The sequence below is a fragment of the Penicillium diatomitis genome, assembly GCF_028827545.1.
Source record: "Penicillium diatomitis strain IBT 30728 chromosome Unknown utg000004l_segment0_segment0, whole genome shotgun sequence".
NCBI classification, from domain to species: Eukaryota; Fungi; Ascomycota; class Eurotiomycetes; order Eurotiales; family Aspergillaceae; genus Penicillium; species Penicillium diatomitis.
The window spans coordinates 2,377,595-2,395,048 of record NW_026623176.1 but is presented as its reverse complement, the minus strand read 5'-3'; the positions used below and the strand labels follow the sequence as shown (position 1 = coordinate 2,395,048).

The 17,454-nt window shown below is 52.0% G+C and overlaps 4 protein-coding genes across 4 annotated transcripts; 2 read left to right on the top strand and 2 right to left on the bottom strand.

Annotated features, from left to right (window-relative positions):
* Positions 1-590: 590 nt before the first annotated feature.
* Positions 591-2,443, top strand: N7539_004111 (sugar porter family MFS transporter; the record flags this gene model as incomplete). Its single annotated transcript, XM_056933713.1, has 4 exons — positions 591-1,127; positions 1,189-1,590; positions 1,653-1,964; positions 2,057-2,443. The coding sequence occupies 4 exons, from the start codon at positions 591-593 to the stop codon at positions 2,441-2,443; spliced, it is 1,638 nt and encodes a 545-aa protein (XP_056791254.1).
* A 1,800-nt stretch (positions 2,444-4,243) lies between these two features.
* N7539_004110 (sugar phosphate isomerase/epimerase family protein) lies at positions 4,244-5,344 on the top strand (the record flags this gene model as incomplete). Its single annotated transcript, XM_056933712.1, has 1 exon — positions 4,244-5,344. One exon carries the CDS (start codon positions 4,244-4,246, stop codon positions 5,342-5,344), a length of 1,101 nt encoding a protein of 366 aa, XP_056791253.1.
* Positions 5,345-6,984: 1,640 nt separating this feature from the next.
* On the bottom strand, positions 6,985-8,617 carry N7539_004109 (putative ethanolamine kinase; the record flags this gene model as incomplete). The annotated part of the gene is made up of 6 exons (XM_056933711.1): positions 6,985-7,159; positions 7,256-7,599; positions 7,695-7,993; positions 8,038-8,109; positions 8,253-8,364; positions 8,441-8,617. 6 exons carry the CDS (start codon positions 8,615-8,617, stop codon positions 6,985-6,987), a joined length of 1,179 nt encoding a protein of 392 aa, XP_056791252.1.
* Positions 8,618-12,927: 4,310 nt separating this feature from the next.
* Positions 12,928-14,033, bottom strand: N7539_004108 (cysteine and histidine-rich domain-containing protein; the record flags this gene model as incomplete). Its single annotated transcript, XM_056933710.1, has 4 exons — positions 12,928-13,240; positions 13,344-13,639; positions 13,675-13,847; positions 13,928-14,033. 4 exons carry the CDS (start codon positions 14,031-14,033, stop codon positions 12,928-12,930), a joined length of 888 nt encoding a protein of 295 aa, XP_056791251.1.
* Positions 14,034-17,454: the final 3,421 nt, after the last annotated feature.

Below are 17,454 nucleotides of genomic sequence, written 5' to 3'. Positions count from 1 at the left end.
GTTCAGTGTGCAGACCCAGCCAGAGTTTTTTTTTTTCTTTTGCCCCGGCGTGATCCCGAGTACAGAGTCGCTGCACGTCTTGGCCAACCACGATATGACTCAACTCGGTTAGGACCTGTGAGAGCATTGCCAAGCACAATCACTGGTATTAGCTTCTGCCACCACTGCAGCTCTAACCCAGACCTACACTCCTTTCGTTTTGCCGGCATGCAGTCAATTGGGCCTGAGACGTGAAAGCTTGCGTTATACGCTTCTCCGCGCTTTCAATTTTCCCCAGAGTCCCCTTTCTCCCGCTTCCATCTCATCGATTTGGAAAATCCGGGGATGGCGCAAGACTATTTAGATTGCCATTTTTCCATTCGGCATTGGTTTAGCCCAAATATTTGCTGGTTTCCCCATATTTTCCCCGGATTTCCAGCCTTCGACCTTGAGTATCACCTTCGACACACAACTGGGTGCATCCGCTCAACAGGCGATAGTCTGCCAATTGCCTTCGTTGAGAAGCGTATTGTCTCTTTTCTCGGACTTTGAAGAGCCGGCATTGGACCGCAACACGTCTTCCAGCCCCCCTTCCAGTGCACCTTGTCAACATGTCGATCCTCAAGGTGGTTGAGGACAGGCCGACGCCAAAGTCTGTCTACAATTGGAGGATATACCTTCTGGCAGCCGTTGCCTCGTTCACATCGTGCATGATTGGATATGACAGTGCCTTCATTGGTACTACGCTGGCACTCGACTCTTTCAAAAAGGAGTTCCATTTCGATACCATGTCCTCTTCAAGCCAGAACTTGATCAACTCCAACATCGTCTCATTGTATCAAGCAGGCGCCTTTTTCGGCGCTTTGTTTGCCTATCCGGTCGGCCACTTTTGGGGCCGACGAATTGGTCTGCTTACTTCCGCGGTGGTATTTTTGCTTGGTGCTGGCATCATGCTCGGCGCGAATGGTTCCCGCGGTATAGGGTTGATCTACGCGGGACGAGTCCTGGCCGGCGTGGGAGTTGGTGCTGGTTCAAATATCACGCCCATTTACATCTCCGAACTGGCACCTCCAGCAATTCGTGGCCGCCTGGTTGGTGTGTACGAGTTAGGCTGGCAGTTGGGCGGACTGGTTGGGTTCTGGATCAACGTGAGTCATTCAACGTCACTATGGACAAGTGGTGATACTGTTTGCTAATCCTCGGTCGCAGTATGGTGTCTCGGAAACTTTACCAGCTACCCATGAGCAGTGGATCATTCCATTTGCTGTGCAACTCATCCCTGCAGGCCTCCTCCTGATAGGCGCAGTGTTTCTCCGCGAGTCGCCTCGCTGGCTCTTCTCGCGTGGTCATCGTGACAAGGCCATTGCGAATCTTTGCTGGATTCGCCAATTGGCCGAGAATGACATTTACGTCCTTGAAGAAATTGCTGCAATCGATCAAGCCCTGGAGGAGCAGCGGTCGACGATCGGCACTGGCTTCTGGAAGCCTTTCAAAGCCGCAGGTACCAATAAACGTGTCATGTGGCGCCTGTTCTTGGGTAGTATGCTGTTCTTCTGGCAAAATGGCTCCGGGATCAATGCGATCAATTACTATTCCGTCACTGTCTTCAAGGTAAGATATGGCAATCGTCGTCTTGATTCTACAGAATTTTCCTGTGCTGACATCACTCACAGAGTATTGGTATCACTGGTACCAATACCGGCCTTCTGACTACCGGTATCTTCGGTGTCGTCAAAACCGTCTTTACCTTCGTCTGGCTGCTTTATCTGATTGATCGTGTTGGTCGTCGTAACCTTCTTCTGATTGGTGCCGCTGGTGGCTCTGTCTGCTTGTGGATTGTCGGTGCCTACATCAAGATCGCCCAGCCGGTCGAGCATCCAAAGGACCACTTGGAAAGTGGTGGTATTGCGGCGGTTTTCTTCTTCTATCTTTGGACAGTATTTTATACTCCGACCTGGAATGGTACCCCATGGGTTCTCAATTCGGTATGTCATAGCAACCCTCGTTTGAAAGAAAAAGACGCTTCCAGTACCCATGGTTATGTATCACAAGACATTCACTCACCATACATACTCAGGAAATGTTCGATTCCAACATGCGGTCACTGGCTCAAGCCTTTGCCGCTGCTTCCAATTGGTTGTGGAATTTCCTCGTCTCGCGCTTCACTCCGCAAATGTTTGCAACGATGGACTACGGAGTGTACTTCTTCTTCGCCTCGCTGATGATCTGCTCCATCTTCTTCGTGTTCTTCCTTATTCCTGAAACCAAAGGTATCCCCCTCGAAAGCATGGATCGCTTGTTCGCCACCAAACCGATCTGGCGAGCGCACGCTCATGTGGTTGCCACTTTGCGCGAGGATGAGGAGCAATTCCGCCAGGACGTCATGGAGTCCAACCTTGCGGAGAGGAAGCTTGGTCTTGAACAGATTGAGGATACTGCTGTTCAGCAGCCGAAAAGTTCTTGATGATGCGAGGTAGCGAGGACAGCATCTTGTTCAACTCTTGTATATAGCATTCAGCACATAGTCACAACAGACACTGTACCTACACATTTACCTAGATCACTGTACACTTTTCTCTTTGATGGCTAAAACGAACACTGCGAGCCGGCTTCGTTTTCAATGGAATGTCTTCAAAATGCCTGTTTTGAAACGAATCACTCGTTATTCCTGCACGACCAAGACGGCTCATGGGCGTGTAGGTAGTACTAATGTCATCTGAGTGGATTTCAGAAGCATTCCCATCTTAATCTTGCAGACTCGGTGAAAGCCACTTTTCACAGGCATTGAAAAGTGTCGATGAAGGGAATCGCTTTCCAGAGGACCAAAGAACGATCATCAGTTATTGACCATCTACGACGCGAGATACCGGTTTCATCCATCAGGAGCCATGCGAGAGAGAAGCGCAAGGTAGACACAGGCAAATTGATGCTTATCTGCAGTATACGCCTATGCGGCCACTTACGTGTATAGCAACGTATTTGCCCCGATAAGTAGGGCGCAGATACACGGCGCTGCAATCGTGTCGAACAACCGTGACTGTTCTGGAATATCACCAATTTGAGCTGCCCTTTTCAAGCCCGCTTAAGTAGTGATTCTCGATTCAGGTATTACCTTCCGCACCGAGCTGGTTGTATAGTGCATGTGAAAGCGTGTACGAGAAATTTTGTATAGCGAATGGATAGGAAATGGTCGCAGCTAGTACCTGACTACCTATCCAGCCGCTAGGCTTCTTGGAATCTTCGACTACTGTGACATATTAACGCTGCTATCTTTCCTACTTGCCTCAAAGGGGAATGACTGGATTGTTCCACTACTTGCTTCCATTCTATTCCTCTCGCCATGTGGTCAGGTTATGTACTGTAGAGTGTAGACGGACATAAAGCCATTCAGCACTTCCTACAAGGCCAGATTCTCAGCTAGAATCACGATCTTTCGCTTTGTCACCCCTCTGGATAGGAAGATTTCGACTCAAAGGCATGTCGTGCATATACCAAACACGAATATCCAATACCCAATATTCGACAAGGTTTGCACTTGCACGGGAACTCGTCGTAAACGAAACGTCGCGTAGTACGAAATCTTAATCCGGCAAAGCTCATTGCCTGTTCCGCAACCTTATCTCCGGCTACTTATTTTCCCGGTGCACGAATGCAGTGTGCCACCTTTTTTCCGCCGGCATGGAGTTTATCGCCTTCATTCAGTCAGGTCCATACTTGGTTGTAAAGATAGTGATGTGCAGGGTCAGAACTGCAGTGACGATGAATACGCTGCGCGTGGGGGTAATTGTTCTTCGCCTTGGAGGAATAGACTCGGAAAAACGCAAGAAAGAGGTCCAAATATCCGGCCGTGAGTATCCGTTAGTACTTATCATTGTAAGGACGTGAAGCATCTGTGTGACTAGATATCCCAAGATTGGGGACGGTCCATGTCAGGTGCTTCTTGCCTCATTTCTATATACCTTGTAAAGCCGCGCAGATCTACTACTTATTTCTTTTCAAACAACGGTGCCTACCCCTTGGGCATTTCCAACTCTCACAACTTGCGAGTATAATTTTTCAAGTTCAACAGGAACATCTCGCCGTCGTCCATTCTCGCTCTATTTTCCCCACGAAATCTTCGGACACTAGATCCAGCGGTCATCATCTGCACCATCATCCCCACCATCACTATCAGCACCATAATCATAATAGCCACTGCCATCATCAACCATCACAAACAACAGCAACATTACCAAAACCTCATCCGCATCCCCTCCTCAAAATAATGATCCTCAACCGCCCCGGAATCGCATCCATGTCCCTTGGGAAACCATGGGTTCACAACCTCCCCGACAAACTACTCCAAGCCGCAGCCCACGGCTTCCAAGGCATCGAGCTCTTCTTCGACGACCTCGACTGCTACGCCCACCGAGCCTTCAACGGCGACCACCTCGAGGCAGCCCATCAAACACGCACCCTGTGCAACAACCTCGGCCTGACAATAATCTGTCTTCAACCATTCTCAATGTACGAGGGACTGCTCGACCGCGCCGAGTCAGACCGTTTGATCAACGACAAACTACCCCGATGGTTCCGTCTGGCGCGGGCGCTAGGAACCGACATGATCCAAGTCCCATGTAACTTCCTAGGTCCTGATCCCCAGACCGGAGCTGCACGGACAACGGGCGATCGGACGGTGATTGTGCGCGATCTGCAGCGCTTGGCTGATCTGGGCGCCGGGGCGGGATTTCGGTTCGTGTACGAGGCCTTGTGCTGGGGGGATCACGTCGACACGTGGGAAGCGTCATGGGAGATTGTGCGCGCGGTTGATCGGTCGAACTTCGGCCTATGTCTTGACTCCTTCAATATCGCGGGCCGGGTGTACGCAGACCCGTCGTCGGCCTCGGGTAAGACGCCCCATGCTGCCGCAGACATGGCTGCTTCGCTGCAGCGGCTTCGAGCCGCGCAGATCGACCCGTCCAAGATCTTCTACGTGCAACTCGTCGATGGTGAACGACTTGCTTCGCCACTGGATGCAAATCATCCGTTCCATGTTGCGGGCCAACCGGCGCGCATGAGCTGGTCTCGAAATGCTCGTCTTTTCCCCTTTGAGGAGAGTCGCGGTGGTTACTTGCCTATCTTGGACATTGCAAGCGTGTTCTTTGATGATATTGGCTTCCGGGGCTGGGTGTCTCTTGAGCTGTTCAGTCGGACCCTGGCTGATCCCAGTCCGACGACACCTGCCGATCATGCGCGCCGAGGAATCGAGTCTTATATCAAGATGGGTCGTCTTCTTCAGTGGCAGGATCATGCGGTTACGGACAAAATAGTTGATTTGTCTTGTCAAAGTGTTGGCACAGAAGCGCCTTTGCAACATCGGTTGTGATCAGTGACATGAGATCCTTTGCTTGATCTTTTTTCTTGGCGTTTGTTTATGGATGCATACATACACACTTAGCGAGGTTTTGGTAGCCACAATGAGTATATTACTACTTCTTCCCCTTCTGCTGATAATTATTCCATTCGATGTCGTGATATGTGGCACCTGTTTCATCCCTGCAATTTTGTTCCAATCTCACCAGCGTACCTCAAGTGAGGGAGCCGGCCAAGAACTCCGGGAATACGTGGTGATCACAAAGTAAACTACTAAATCCACCCAGTTCGCCCTTGCACGAGTTTGCTCAGCAAAAGGGCCTTGGGACTCATACCAAGCCTTCTATTCGTGAAAGGGTTGGTCAGGCTGCAGCGATGACAAAGACTTTGCGCGCCTGGGGGATATCGGCCAGGTCTCGAGTCCTCTTTCATTGTTGAAGGGGTCAATGATGGATCTTGTCAGGCAGGTCTTGGGCCGATTAGCAGTGAAGAACTAGAGATTAGTGGGCCAGAGCCCGGTACCATTTAAGTCGCTTTGAAATACCGTTCGAGGTAAGCAAGAACAAGGTCGATGGGAGAAGAATTAATATCATTATTCGGTATTCAGACAAATGTCGGCGTATAGAGTGACCCTTTCTTTCCCCCTTCGACCGGGAAAGAGTCACAAGAGCAAGTGGGCAAATGGCCAAAGAAACACACTCGCGGCGAAAAAATGTGCAATGCAGCCATAAAAATAAAATGCGAAAAGAAGAGACCATGCGTCATCGGGGAGTTTTAACGGTGCACACGGTAGTAATATGGAAAACCCAACCCCCAAAAAATGAACCGCAACACCGTGAAGTAAAGCAAGTCGCAAGCAGGAAGAAAACCCAGACGCCAAAATCAAGGACGAGATGAGGCATGGTACCAACTACACTGTCGAGTACAGAGTCCAGTGTACACAATCGCAGTAAATGCCCCCGCCTCGGTTCCCCGCTCTGCTCGCACAGCGCGCGTCCAATGAATCCCCTGCAGGGCCGTCATGAGGCATTGCCCAACCAAATGACAGCTGTGGCGGATAGGCTGAGATGGAGACTCGACGGACCAAATCACTCTGTCACGACCTCGCGGACGGAGAGCCTCGGATGATGTCATCAATCATGAGTCACGAGCTCCGACACCTCAAGCAAGGGCCAAGAGGCAGGAAGATTCGTTCGGCGGAGGTGGCCCAGCGGCAAAAAGGGCGCCGGGCGACACCCCCAAAAAGTGCCCGGAGCTGGCGGCCGTCTCGTGGAAAGGCCCACGGCAATCATAGGAGGAGACGAAAGAGGCGGGGCGAACAACAAAGACCCACTGCCAGACCGAGGGTTGATGCTGCTGGGCCAGGCAGGCAGGAAAAGCAAAGAAAAGCAAGAAAAGAAGAGAAACAATGTGAATGCAGATGGAAGAGATTGCAGCGATGCAAAGGGGTAGTACGCAAAGTGGAAACATCAAAAATATGGCAAAGTGGCCGACTGGAGGGGATCTTGGTGCCAATTTGTTGCATCTTGCCCGAGACCCGTCCGTGATGAATTGAATCATGTGAAGATCGGAATACCGGACCACTGAGTGGGTGGAGAAGAACAGCGAAGAACAGTAAGGGGACACCTGTACAAGTTGGACAGGTCCTCCCACTCATGCCTCTTGGGCCCAGCGCTTCTCGCGAAGAGGCATGTCCTCGCCAGCCTTGGCTCGACTTCCGTCGAGTTCCCGCTTCCACGCCCAGTATTCCCCGAGTCGCTGCTCAGCATAATCTGCGTAGTCAAAGTCAATCTGCGAAATCTGGGCCTGGATGAGAGCCCATACACCCCTGTAGGAACGAAATCAGCATGGTCACTCGAGACCGTCGGGAAGTGGACAGATAGCGACATCATGGACTTCACTATCCCTCGTTTTCTCGACGTACCAGTAAAATCCGGGAATACCACGGAAGCGATCTACGTCCTGATGGAGGCGATCGACAATCTCGGCTTCGGAAGACGCATCAAGCCCTCGGTGCTTGCAATAACTCCGGGTGTATTCGGTGAGGAATTGACGGCGCACCGATTTGGTGGGAATCATGTGGTAATCGCAGTCATAGCCAATCCACTCCGCCAAGTGGTTGGCGATGTCAAAAGCCGCCGGCGCAGGCACCGCATATTCGTAATCGATGAAGTTGACCGGGGCCACATCGTCCTCGGTCCGAGCACCGACGTCATGCGGGAGAACAATCACATTGGCACAGAGAAGGTCACAGTGGGCGAAAACAAGCTGCACATGCGGGACAGGGGGGAAAGGGTTAGCTGCGTTTGCCAAAGAAGCGGGGGAAAAAGTCACAAGGTGACTGGCACCACGGAGGAACGTACGCCGTCGTCGCCAATGCCCACCCCGTCGTCCAGTTGGCCCACCACCCACTCCAGTTCACGCTGCAAGCTCAGGCGGCGGGCCCGCTGCTCGGGAGTAGCCACCGGCAAGGCCAACACCCATCGCTGGAGAACTGCCCACATGGAGTCGCCCGCCCGACGGGGTTGAATGGGCGTGATCTCCGCCTCTGCTTTATCCAGGGTCGTTGTGGAGGTTGAGCCCGCCGCGGTGTTGGGAAGGACCGCGTGCCACTGGGCGAGCTTGCGCGCAACGCCGCGGAAGATAGGGGGGTGACCAGATCCTCGTGGCCACAGGGTTTGCCGCGGATGAATCGATACAGCAGACCATTTTTGAATCGGGCAAGGAGGGGAGGAGCCAGGCCACGGCTGGCGAGGAGGTTGTGGGAAGTTGTTTCACCTGTGGTGGTCGCAATCTTTCAGTCAATAAGGGAACAGAGTTGAGCGACTGATGAGCCATCATAGCAAGGCCGGTCCTCCGTAACAAAGCGATCGCAAGGACAAACGAAGCATGGACAAGGGAAGAGGAGAGAAATCACATACGCTCACGATCAATCAGGATCTCGGTGCCATTTCCGTATGCGCGCATCAAGACCGCATCATTGTCAATTTGCTCGTCCGTCAGGCCAGACTTGCGATTGATGATTTTCAGGAGCTGTTTGGGGTGGGAGAAGTCTGTCAGTCTTACAGCGATACGGCACAAGAGGAGATTGTGTGGGGAGCAGACGCACCGTGTTTGTAATGCCATCTGTGAAGCGGACAAATTCAATCTTGTTGCCAGGGCCCTCCCAATGGGGGAAGAGAGTCAAGATCAATCGCAATGCGGAGGCCTGGGAATCGGCGGGAGAATAGGTGAGGGGGATGTAGCGCAGGTCGGGAGCACCGATTGTCGTGTCGATGGAACCCATGATGGGCAGAGTGAGGCAACAGAGGTGGAGGAGAAACAGAACAGGCCTTGTGTACTTGGACGATGCTTCGGCCAGCGCAAGCGTTGAAAGGTCTCAAGAGTAAGATGGTGATGTTGGAAAATGGGTGTTTTGGCTTTCCGTCGCAGATGTGAGCGGGACTAGGGGGTCACTTTAGGGCGGGGACGGATTGAAAGACCGCAAAAAATCAAAATCCAGGGTCGAGTGGAGACAGTAAGCCAGCTGCGGGTACAACTGGAGAGTCACTAGAAGTAGAGTGTACTAGACTGAAGACCCAATTGACCCGAGGTGAAGTTCACTAGTTGCGAGTTGCGACTCCCTAGGAGTCAGTCGGTGAGGAGGTTGAGTGAATCGAGATCTTCAAGGCACGATGAGCTTGAGGACGTCCGAGATTAGGGGTAGGGTGATGATGAGGAGGAAATTCTGTGGGAAAGAGAGTACAACTGTGAGAGGTGAGGGAGTGGCAGAGGCTAAATATTTGGTGGCCACTCCAGGGGGGACGTGAAGAGCATGTAGCCATGCAGCCATAGGCAGTACCTGTCATTACTTCCATCAGTCGTACCTGTGACTATGAGTCCTGTGCGGTCCTGTGGTGGTGTCGAATGCGCCCACAGGATTCACTGGCGAGTCGCGATTAGGGGAGCGGATGTGGTATGCGCGCGATCGAAGGTTAAGGCAGTACTCATTACTACCGGTGTGGTTGGTACAGGTACATCTGTACTATGGTGGATGGGGAAAGAGGTCGCATGGCCATTTGCCCTCGGTACGAACTGAACTCGGGCGGAAAGGAGACGCGGGAGGGGGCGCCAAGCATGGGGGCGAACGGCTAGCACTCTGACTGGCTTTACGGGCTGGACTTGGATTGGCTTCGAGGGGCCCAGTCAACTGGCAAAAATCGAGACGCAGTACCGCTTGAGAAGTACTGTACTGGTCAGCGAGTACAGACTAGTACCAACTACCAGGTACCGAGAGTAGTCGTACTATAGTAGACTGGTAGTGTTGTGCTTGACTGTCTATGGGAGTTGAACTTAGTACTGTGCAATCATGTGATGGACCACAAGACTGCCTATCTGAGGTACTGCCACTTCCTCTTTAGGTCAAGACCGAGAGGCCTTTCAAGTTCCACGCACCGAACGGGACCTTCGACGCAGTGGCAGAGCCAACCTGGTCTCGTGCCCCGGTACCAGAAAGAGGCGGGTCCCGCTTACACCGTGACTTTGAGGGGCTAAGCAATCAGCCTCGGGCAGGGGGACTTTCTTAGTATTTGATATTTCCTATTTATTGATCTAGTCTTTGCTACTCACCACTCAGGTCCATTCACTACAAAGTGCGATGTGTGGACCCTGATCAGGGATTATGGACGTGCTCGAATCGCGTGCTGGGATGGTAGTACTACGACTGATTCAATGTACTGTATTCATGTAGTGTAGCTGGGTCTGTGGGAAGGTTCTCGGGAGCCATATGTCCAAGCCTCGATCCATAATCCTAGTCCTACTCCTACCGTCAACAATTACTGCACAGATCATGAGAGCCAACTATCGATAAGAGTTGATAGATAGAGGAATTGGTCACCGGATCACGATCGATTTTACAACGTCGGCCTGGATTGACGATCGTTTTGAACAAAGCTTGGCCATCATCACAGTATTGTAATGCACGAAATGATCAGCATAATTGGTCAATGCTATGCCTTTGTAAATGACCTTCTCAGCACCTGGCCCAGACACGAACATCTTACAAACAGGTGACAGCTGTTGGCCGCGGCAAGATGAGATTTGTCTGGATCATTTGTTTCGGCAGCCGACGGAGAATGTTGTCTATCATACCCGACGGAGCATGTCGTCGATCGTGCCCAAGGTACCGCGAAGCAGACAATTCCCGGTGATTGATTTGCTGATTGTCTGATTGTCGGGCTGACCGTAACATCCATGAACCATGAGTTACACGGCTACAGCAGCTCTAAAAGGGCACATGGCCAAGGGAAAGAAGCAATGTAGAACAAAGCATACAGGATGAACTTCTCACAATATGGCGAGTCATTTGCCTCGTACTATTTTCCGCCGGATGCACAGGCCAAGGCGGGTTCTAAAATTTACAATAGTACTACAGTACTACTACTACTGAGTCTACTCGTCTAGTAGTCTACTGACTCAACCACCAACGCCGAATCTATCGATATGAGATAAAAGTACGTAAAAGTAAATCTGATGGACCCTGATTCTGATGCTCAGATTGGCCAAGTCTAAGACCATTCCAGGGACCATCCTGCAATGAGAGATTCGGTCAAGAATTAAAATGGGGCCAGTCACATGCCCAAAACTGCTTCCATGCAGATGCTTCCTCTCATCACCTGACTCGACAAGCCCTGCCAGACGGCCCTACGTTCCCCCGGCACTTCGCAGATCCACAACCAGCCGGTCAGCCCAATTCGCACTAGCGCGGCTCTCCCTCCCAGGGGTATAAGAAGAACCTGCGTCCGCCGTCGTTTCCTCGGTTTTTCTTTTCTCTCCATCATCAGTAGAGGTTTACTATATCTACAATATATGTAAACAATCCCGTGGCTCCATCACAGATGGCTTGCTGAGGGTTATCCTTGTGGCTTTTGCTCTATGGGTTTCCTTCCGTTCCCGGCTCCGGAGAATAGTTCGTTTTTCTTTCCACTTCATGCCGAGCAAGGGTTCCCCTTTTGGGGAGCTCCATGCGCTTCGGCAGCCGTGGTTGGTGCGGCACATACCTTTTTCAGCGGATTTCGTTGGTTGTAGGCCGTCTCGCAACTGTCAGATCGGACTAGTTTGACGGTGATTGAGACGTTGCGACACTCTTTAAGACATTAAAAAGCATTGCGATGCCTGTGCACGCTCCATTTGCACATGGTCACGGCTCTGCCAGTGGCTCTCAAATTGAGTGGTCAATTTGACTAGTCGCAGATGTACTCGTCAACCTTAATCGGCGGACAAGCGACCAGCGCTGTGGTGTCCCGATCCGTGTGGATGAAGTGCATTGTTGTCTTTGCAAGGCCAACCTTGCTCGATGCAAGTTGGCCAAGAGCTGGCATAGGACAGAGATTTGCACTCCCGACAAGGCTGTAGCGGACAAACGTAAGTCTCTGCTCGCATGCCTGAAGCCCACGGATTGATGAAAAGTCTCGATGAGACGGTGTCCGTGTCAGAAATGCAATGGCAGGATGATATGATTACCTTCTCCTCTGTCCGAGTCAAAAGTCAAAAGTACCTCTATAATTACCAGACTTGGCAGACTGTGACATCGGCACATCCAACCTAACGGTGTCCCGTAGTCAACATCAACGGAACAATCGAACTTTGATATCCTTCACTCGGGCACTTCCAGCATTCTCAGCTAGGAGTCGTCCCAGGTGCCGATCGTATCTTTTCTCGAGCCGCGTAGAGTCGAATAGCTTGGGACGGGCACGCTGCCCAATACCTGCAACGCAACGTCTTACGGATTGACAGAGGTCAAATTTCATTTGGTCAATCATAGCCTGACATTGGTTGTCAAGACAAATATCTAATCACCAAACCAAACATATGCAATGTGCCTACCTACCTCCACTATACCTCAGAGACATTGTGCAAAGATGCGACGACCATCCAGTCTCGACTTATCCTTGGCCTGCCTCTTCCCCAACGGGCACCTGGGGACAGCCCGGAGTCGTTGAAGACTTAACGTTTGGGACAAAGACCTCGATTGGAAGGTTTGCGTTATTTTGAATGCATCTGCAACAACAACGGTTATTTTGCTCTACATGTATGTTTCAACCTGATTCCTGTTGCTTCCAAGTAGTGGAGTAATAGTTTACAAGATGACCATTTACTGTCTGTCCGGACTCCGGACGGAATAAGGCATATATCACCCACAATCCGCGTACCCGGGATAACCAGCCTCGCCCACCGGCCGGGGGCTGCAATCTTACCTTGGCCTTGGTAGGCAGCTGGATGGAATGTGAGATGACTGGGCTGTACTGTGGTATTTTGTAGGTCTTGGGAAGGGTTGCCCAGTAGATTGATCATGCACTGAGTCAGTCGACATGCCTGGAGAATACAGGATATTATCCAACTACAATTGTGTGTGTGTGTGTGTGTGTGTGAGAGAGAGAGAGAGAGAGAGAGAGAGAGGGACAGTCTCAATTGTCCCCCCCTCTTCTACCATGCACTATATTATCCTTCAGGCGAAGCCTCAAGGAGTTGCAGGTGGAATTAACATTTGCCTCTAGAGTCAGTTTCATATTCATTCATTCAGTCGGTCAAATAAGTTGACTTGCGCTTTATATGCGCTTAAGCCCGTCCTGCATTGCCGATCTGGATTCGCTCCCCAGTCCATTTGTCGTCGCTGCGCAGGACTGGCCAACTGGTGCCATCTGCCTTGGTAAGCGTCAACTCAAGTTTAGTGCCCAGCACACGAAATGAGGACGTCGCAGGATCAATGGGCGCAAACAGATTGTATGTGTCTTGGAAGCGCTTGTTGTCGGTGGTGGGCAGATCGAAGGTGATGGACTTCTCAGCCATTTCGACGCGCGCGCGGTCCTTGTCGATTTTCTTCAGGTAGAGGGAGACGTTGACAGAGGCGGCCGTTTGGTAAAAGTCATTTCTGTTCAGAGAGCGCATCACAGGCAGGCATTAGCAACCATACTCGTCTGACGGAGGCGAGGCGCCCGTGCAAGGCCAGTCCCGACCACCCATTGATAACTTACCGGACAGATTCAACCTTCTCCTCGCCAGCCGGCTTCGCCTTGCCCACGAACATGTGTCGGACCTTCTCCGTGCAGCCCGGGATCTTCAAGAACTGATCGAATTCAAGCACCCGCCGCTTGCAGCAGGACCACCCTTTACTGCCCTCATGGAAGACAGGTGCCCCGGGATGGTGCACACACTTCTCCTCCCGATCTCGTGACCCGTCATATGTGGCACCGCAACCTTTGCGACGACATGTGGCATTCGCAGGGATCTCAGCATCGGGATCGTCCGAATCGGGCTCCTCGACGACAAGCTTTGCGGGGGGTTGGCGGCGATCTTGGCTTCGACGGGGATAGGTGCGGGCGCGGCCGCAGGCGTCGGCGCCGGCGCAGGCTCTTCGGGGGCCTTGACGGGCTCTGGTGCGGGTGTATCATCGACAGTCGAGTGCTTGCCCGTCGTGCAGGGTGGGATGGCGAGGAATTCCTCGAATGTCAGGACGCGGGGTTTGCAGCATTTCCAACCTATGGCGGGGACAAGTCAGCATGAAATCAGTGTCAATTGTCAACTCCCCAATGATTGATCTTGCGCCCAAGGTCCTCACCTTTTTGACCTTCGTGGAACACGGGCGGACCCGGGTGATAGACACACGTCTCCTCGGGATCATCGAATGTCTTGCCGCATCCCTTGTGAACGCATTTGCTCGCCATGACGCCGCAACGAATGACGGGAAATTGACAGGTGAGGGGTGGGTAGGATCCGAGTGAAGGAAGGGATGATGGTCGATTCGGCGCGGAAGAAGGATAATTGAGAAGAGCGCAGTCAATGTCACACGGTCAACAAATGTGAAGTGAGTCGATTTTGAATACGAGGCCCGCACGTATGTATTCGCCCAAGTGAAGCTCGAAGGTTCCATTGCTTCCATCAGTTTGGAGAACTGAGATGTGGGGGCTGGGTGGGCCAATCAGATTGCCGGCTCGCACAGCTACGCATCTGAACGCGTGCAAGCCACTGGAATTAAGGTCTTGGTGCAACTCCATGCTATATCAACTCATCCCGCATATCTCGTTGCATGGAGAGATATACCGACAATTTGACGAGAACGTATCGACATATTAGCGCTGGGCTCTAGTACAAAATATCCGTGTCATATTGGTCAGGTCTACAGGGCTGATTCCCGGTATGAGGTGAATCGGCGGTCATGGGGATCGATCTTGCGGCTCGTCGAGTCACGACCGTTCATCTACCTAATTCAGGGAATAGTTGACCAAACCTTGAATCGAGATAAGATTTGATCTCATCAAAAAGTCCATCAGACATTGACGGGCCGCGCGAGAAAGTGTGAAAAAGGTCAAAGTAAACTTAAAAGCCACCTACTTTGAAGAACAGAGACCACTCCTCGGCTCGAGACTCACTCATCCAGTCACTTGCACAAAGCATGGAAGTGGGATGAATCAGAGTATCCAGTGTATACAAATGCTTAATGACCCAGTCCTGAAGGAATCGGGGTGTGATGGGGTAAGTTGTATACTGCCTGCAGTGCGTGGACGTCGGAATACTTGGGGATGAACGTTTTTTGTTCTTTGGCGAGTGAAGCGCAAGTGACAAGTTGTTAAGACTGCCACCTCGTCCCTGTCACCTCTCATGACAGTGTCTAACTGCCTACAATACGGTAGTTCAAGTCTTCCCACCGACTGATGTCCAGTACCAATTGGAACTTGCCAGCTGAACAAGGCCTTGATCCTAGACAAGTTACCAGCAATCCAGCTGATAGAGTGGCTTTAAGAGTGGCTTCAAGAGACTTGGAAGTGACATAACGCGAGGCTTCATCAAATCGGACTCTTCCCTGACATCCAAGACCCGCAAGGCCGAGTGATGGATGAATCAAGCAAATGGTCCAGACCTTCCAAGATAGAAATGAGAGTCGAGACTCCTCAGCAAGGATTTTCTCCTGCGAATTGTTCTTTCTCACAAAGAAGCTATCCAGAGATACCTGAGTAGAATCGATTCTCAGACGTTCTGGGCTGAACACGGTCTATACCACCAGTCAGCAGTAGTGAATTGACGATCTGGCCAACACCCCAGCGGGCAAGAGGAGAGGAGGCCAAAGAGTCTCTCGTCACGTCCAGGCCCAGCCTGCTTGGAGTCGACTCTGGCCTCCACTGCCAGTGCTGACTCGACTTGAGTCAGTTGGATCATCCCATTAGTTACTGACTACAGGAAAGCTTACTAATCAACGCCAAGACTCACTCACCACGTGACCGTAGCCGGGCGGTCCATGTTGCCTGGGACCTGAGTGATTCAGATGCTCGGATCCGCATGCCTGAAATGGACATGCGGGAATGGCATACTTGCGATGCACGGGTTGATGAACGAGCTTCATTACCATTTGAAGCGTATCACTACCGGCCTTGAATTCTCATCGCTCCTCAAGATGACTTCTGATGATCATGCCACACCAGCCTCAAACATGCAAAGGTCAGAGACGGAGGGTTGTCCTCAGGTATTGACGTCATCGACTGAGCACCGTGCCGTGGCCGCATATTGCGACGTCTGTGTGGCGCCTGCCCCAACTCCAGCGGGATCGATGCCGTCTGAACGTGCAAAAGAATCGCGCAGATCGCCCGACTGATGGTCCTGGCGCAGACCACATGCTATGTCATGTCTGCCATATCGGGGTTCTACATCGCCCACCGTGTAGGAGGCCTACGTGGGTTCAAGGACCTTTCGTTGCTGGCCGCGATGATTGAGGACGTGGCCATGCGCAGGAGCCCCTGCCAAAATCGCCACTCGTGGAACAGACAATGCGCCAGCAGATAGGCTTCCATGTCGATCTTATAGAGTGGTAGGCAGCACGGTCCACTCGAATGGGCCACGTACTGTAGATTGGAAGGAGTTGGAGAAGGAGGGAAGCTTTGCACTGTACTCCGTAATAGTATTGCTGAAGCCTTGTCTACTACAGTAATTTGCTGCGGAGGGCGGTCATGGGCACTTCCGAGGTCCACATCCTCGGATGAGGGGGGCGCATCATCGCATGCTTGTTTTCTGCTCTCTTCGGGAAAGTCTAGATGAAAGCTCGGATAACTAGCAGATTGCTCGAGTGGACAGGCTATATGAGGTTAAATCATCTGTCTGTCAATCATTGAACAATATACCGCAAGTCTGGTGTGCAAGACCTCAGATTGTACAGGTGGTGCAAATTGCAGACTGCAGAACAATAAGGCTGCGACGGAATCCGCCGCGCGTGGTTCAGCGCAGCCGCCGCTCCCCGCACCGAGACTCCAATCTGGGCGGTGATCTCCTCACCCGAGTCAACCGAGGGGAAAAAAGGGCAAACGATTTACGTGTACGGAATGTGTCTGACCGTCGTCTCAAAGTCGGCTCGAGATTGTGGTGAGATTTACACATGACACCTATAAACATGACTGACCCATGCAGGCTTATCATATCACGTTCGCTCCAGAACCACATGGATCAGTTTCGGATTATATGAATTGGCAGTTTTACCAATCCTCCTCGTAGTATGGCTCAGTCCAGCCAGGTCGCATTACCTCAGAGCCATGCATCGATTGACATCCTTGCTGGACCACCGCTCGGCCGCTCTCCACGGTTCAGCAACGGCGTTGCCACCCAATCGCACTCGCCAGCTGAGGTAATTTCGCCGTGGTCGAGAATTCAGTGGCTGACAAAAGGTAACCGGATCGTGAGGTCCAGTTCCAGGTGGAGGGGGGGACGCCTTTCCCGAGGATGGGCCAAGCGTCTGATTTGGAGTCGAGCGATAGAGAGAAGAGCAGTGGCCATGCATGTATCCTGGGTAGCTGGGGGTGGGTCATGGTACATCGGCCGCAGCGGGAATCCGCGGGCTCAAGCGTGTCACTCTCGGACAAGAATCAGGGCCAGCTACATCGCTCCAGGTCTCGGCTGCTGTGCTGCCGCTCCCGTGAGACAAAACAAGTACCACAGCCGGACAGTAGTAGGAGCCTACTGGAGGAGTAAAGCGTAAATCAAGCGTAACACGACGGCTCTCTAATGCGTTTTCCGTCATTCGTTCCCGGCCCACGAGTTTTTGGCTGCTCGCGCACCTCATAAAGTGCGGGGTCGCCCGTCGGTGGATTGACCAGAAAACTCTCC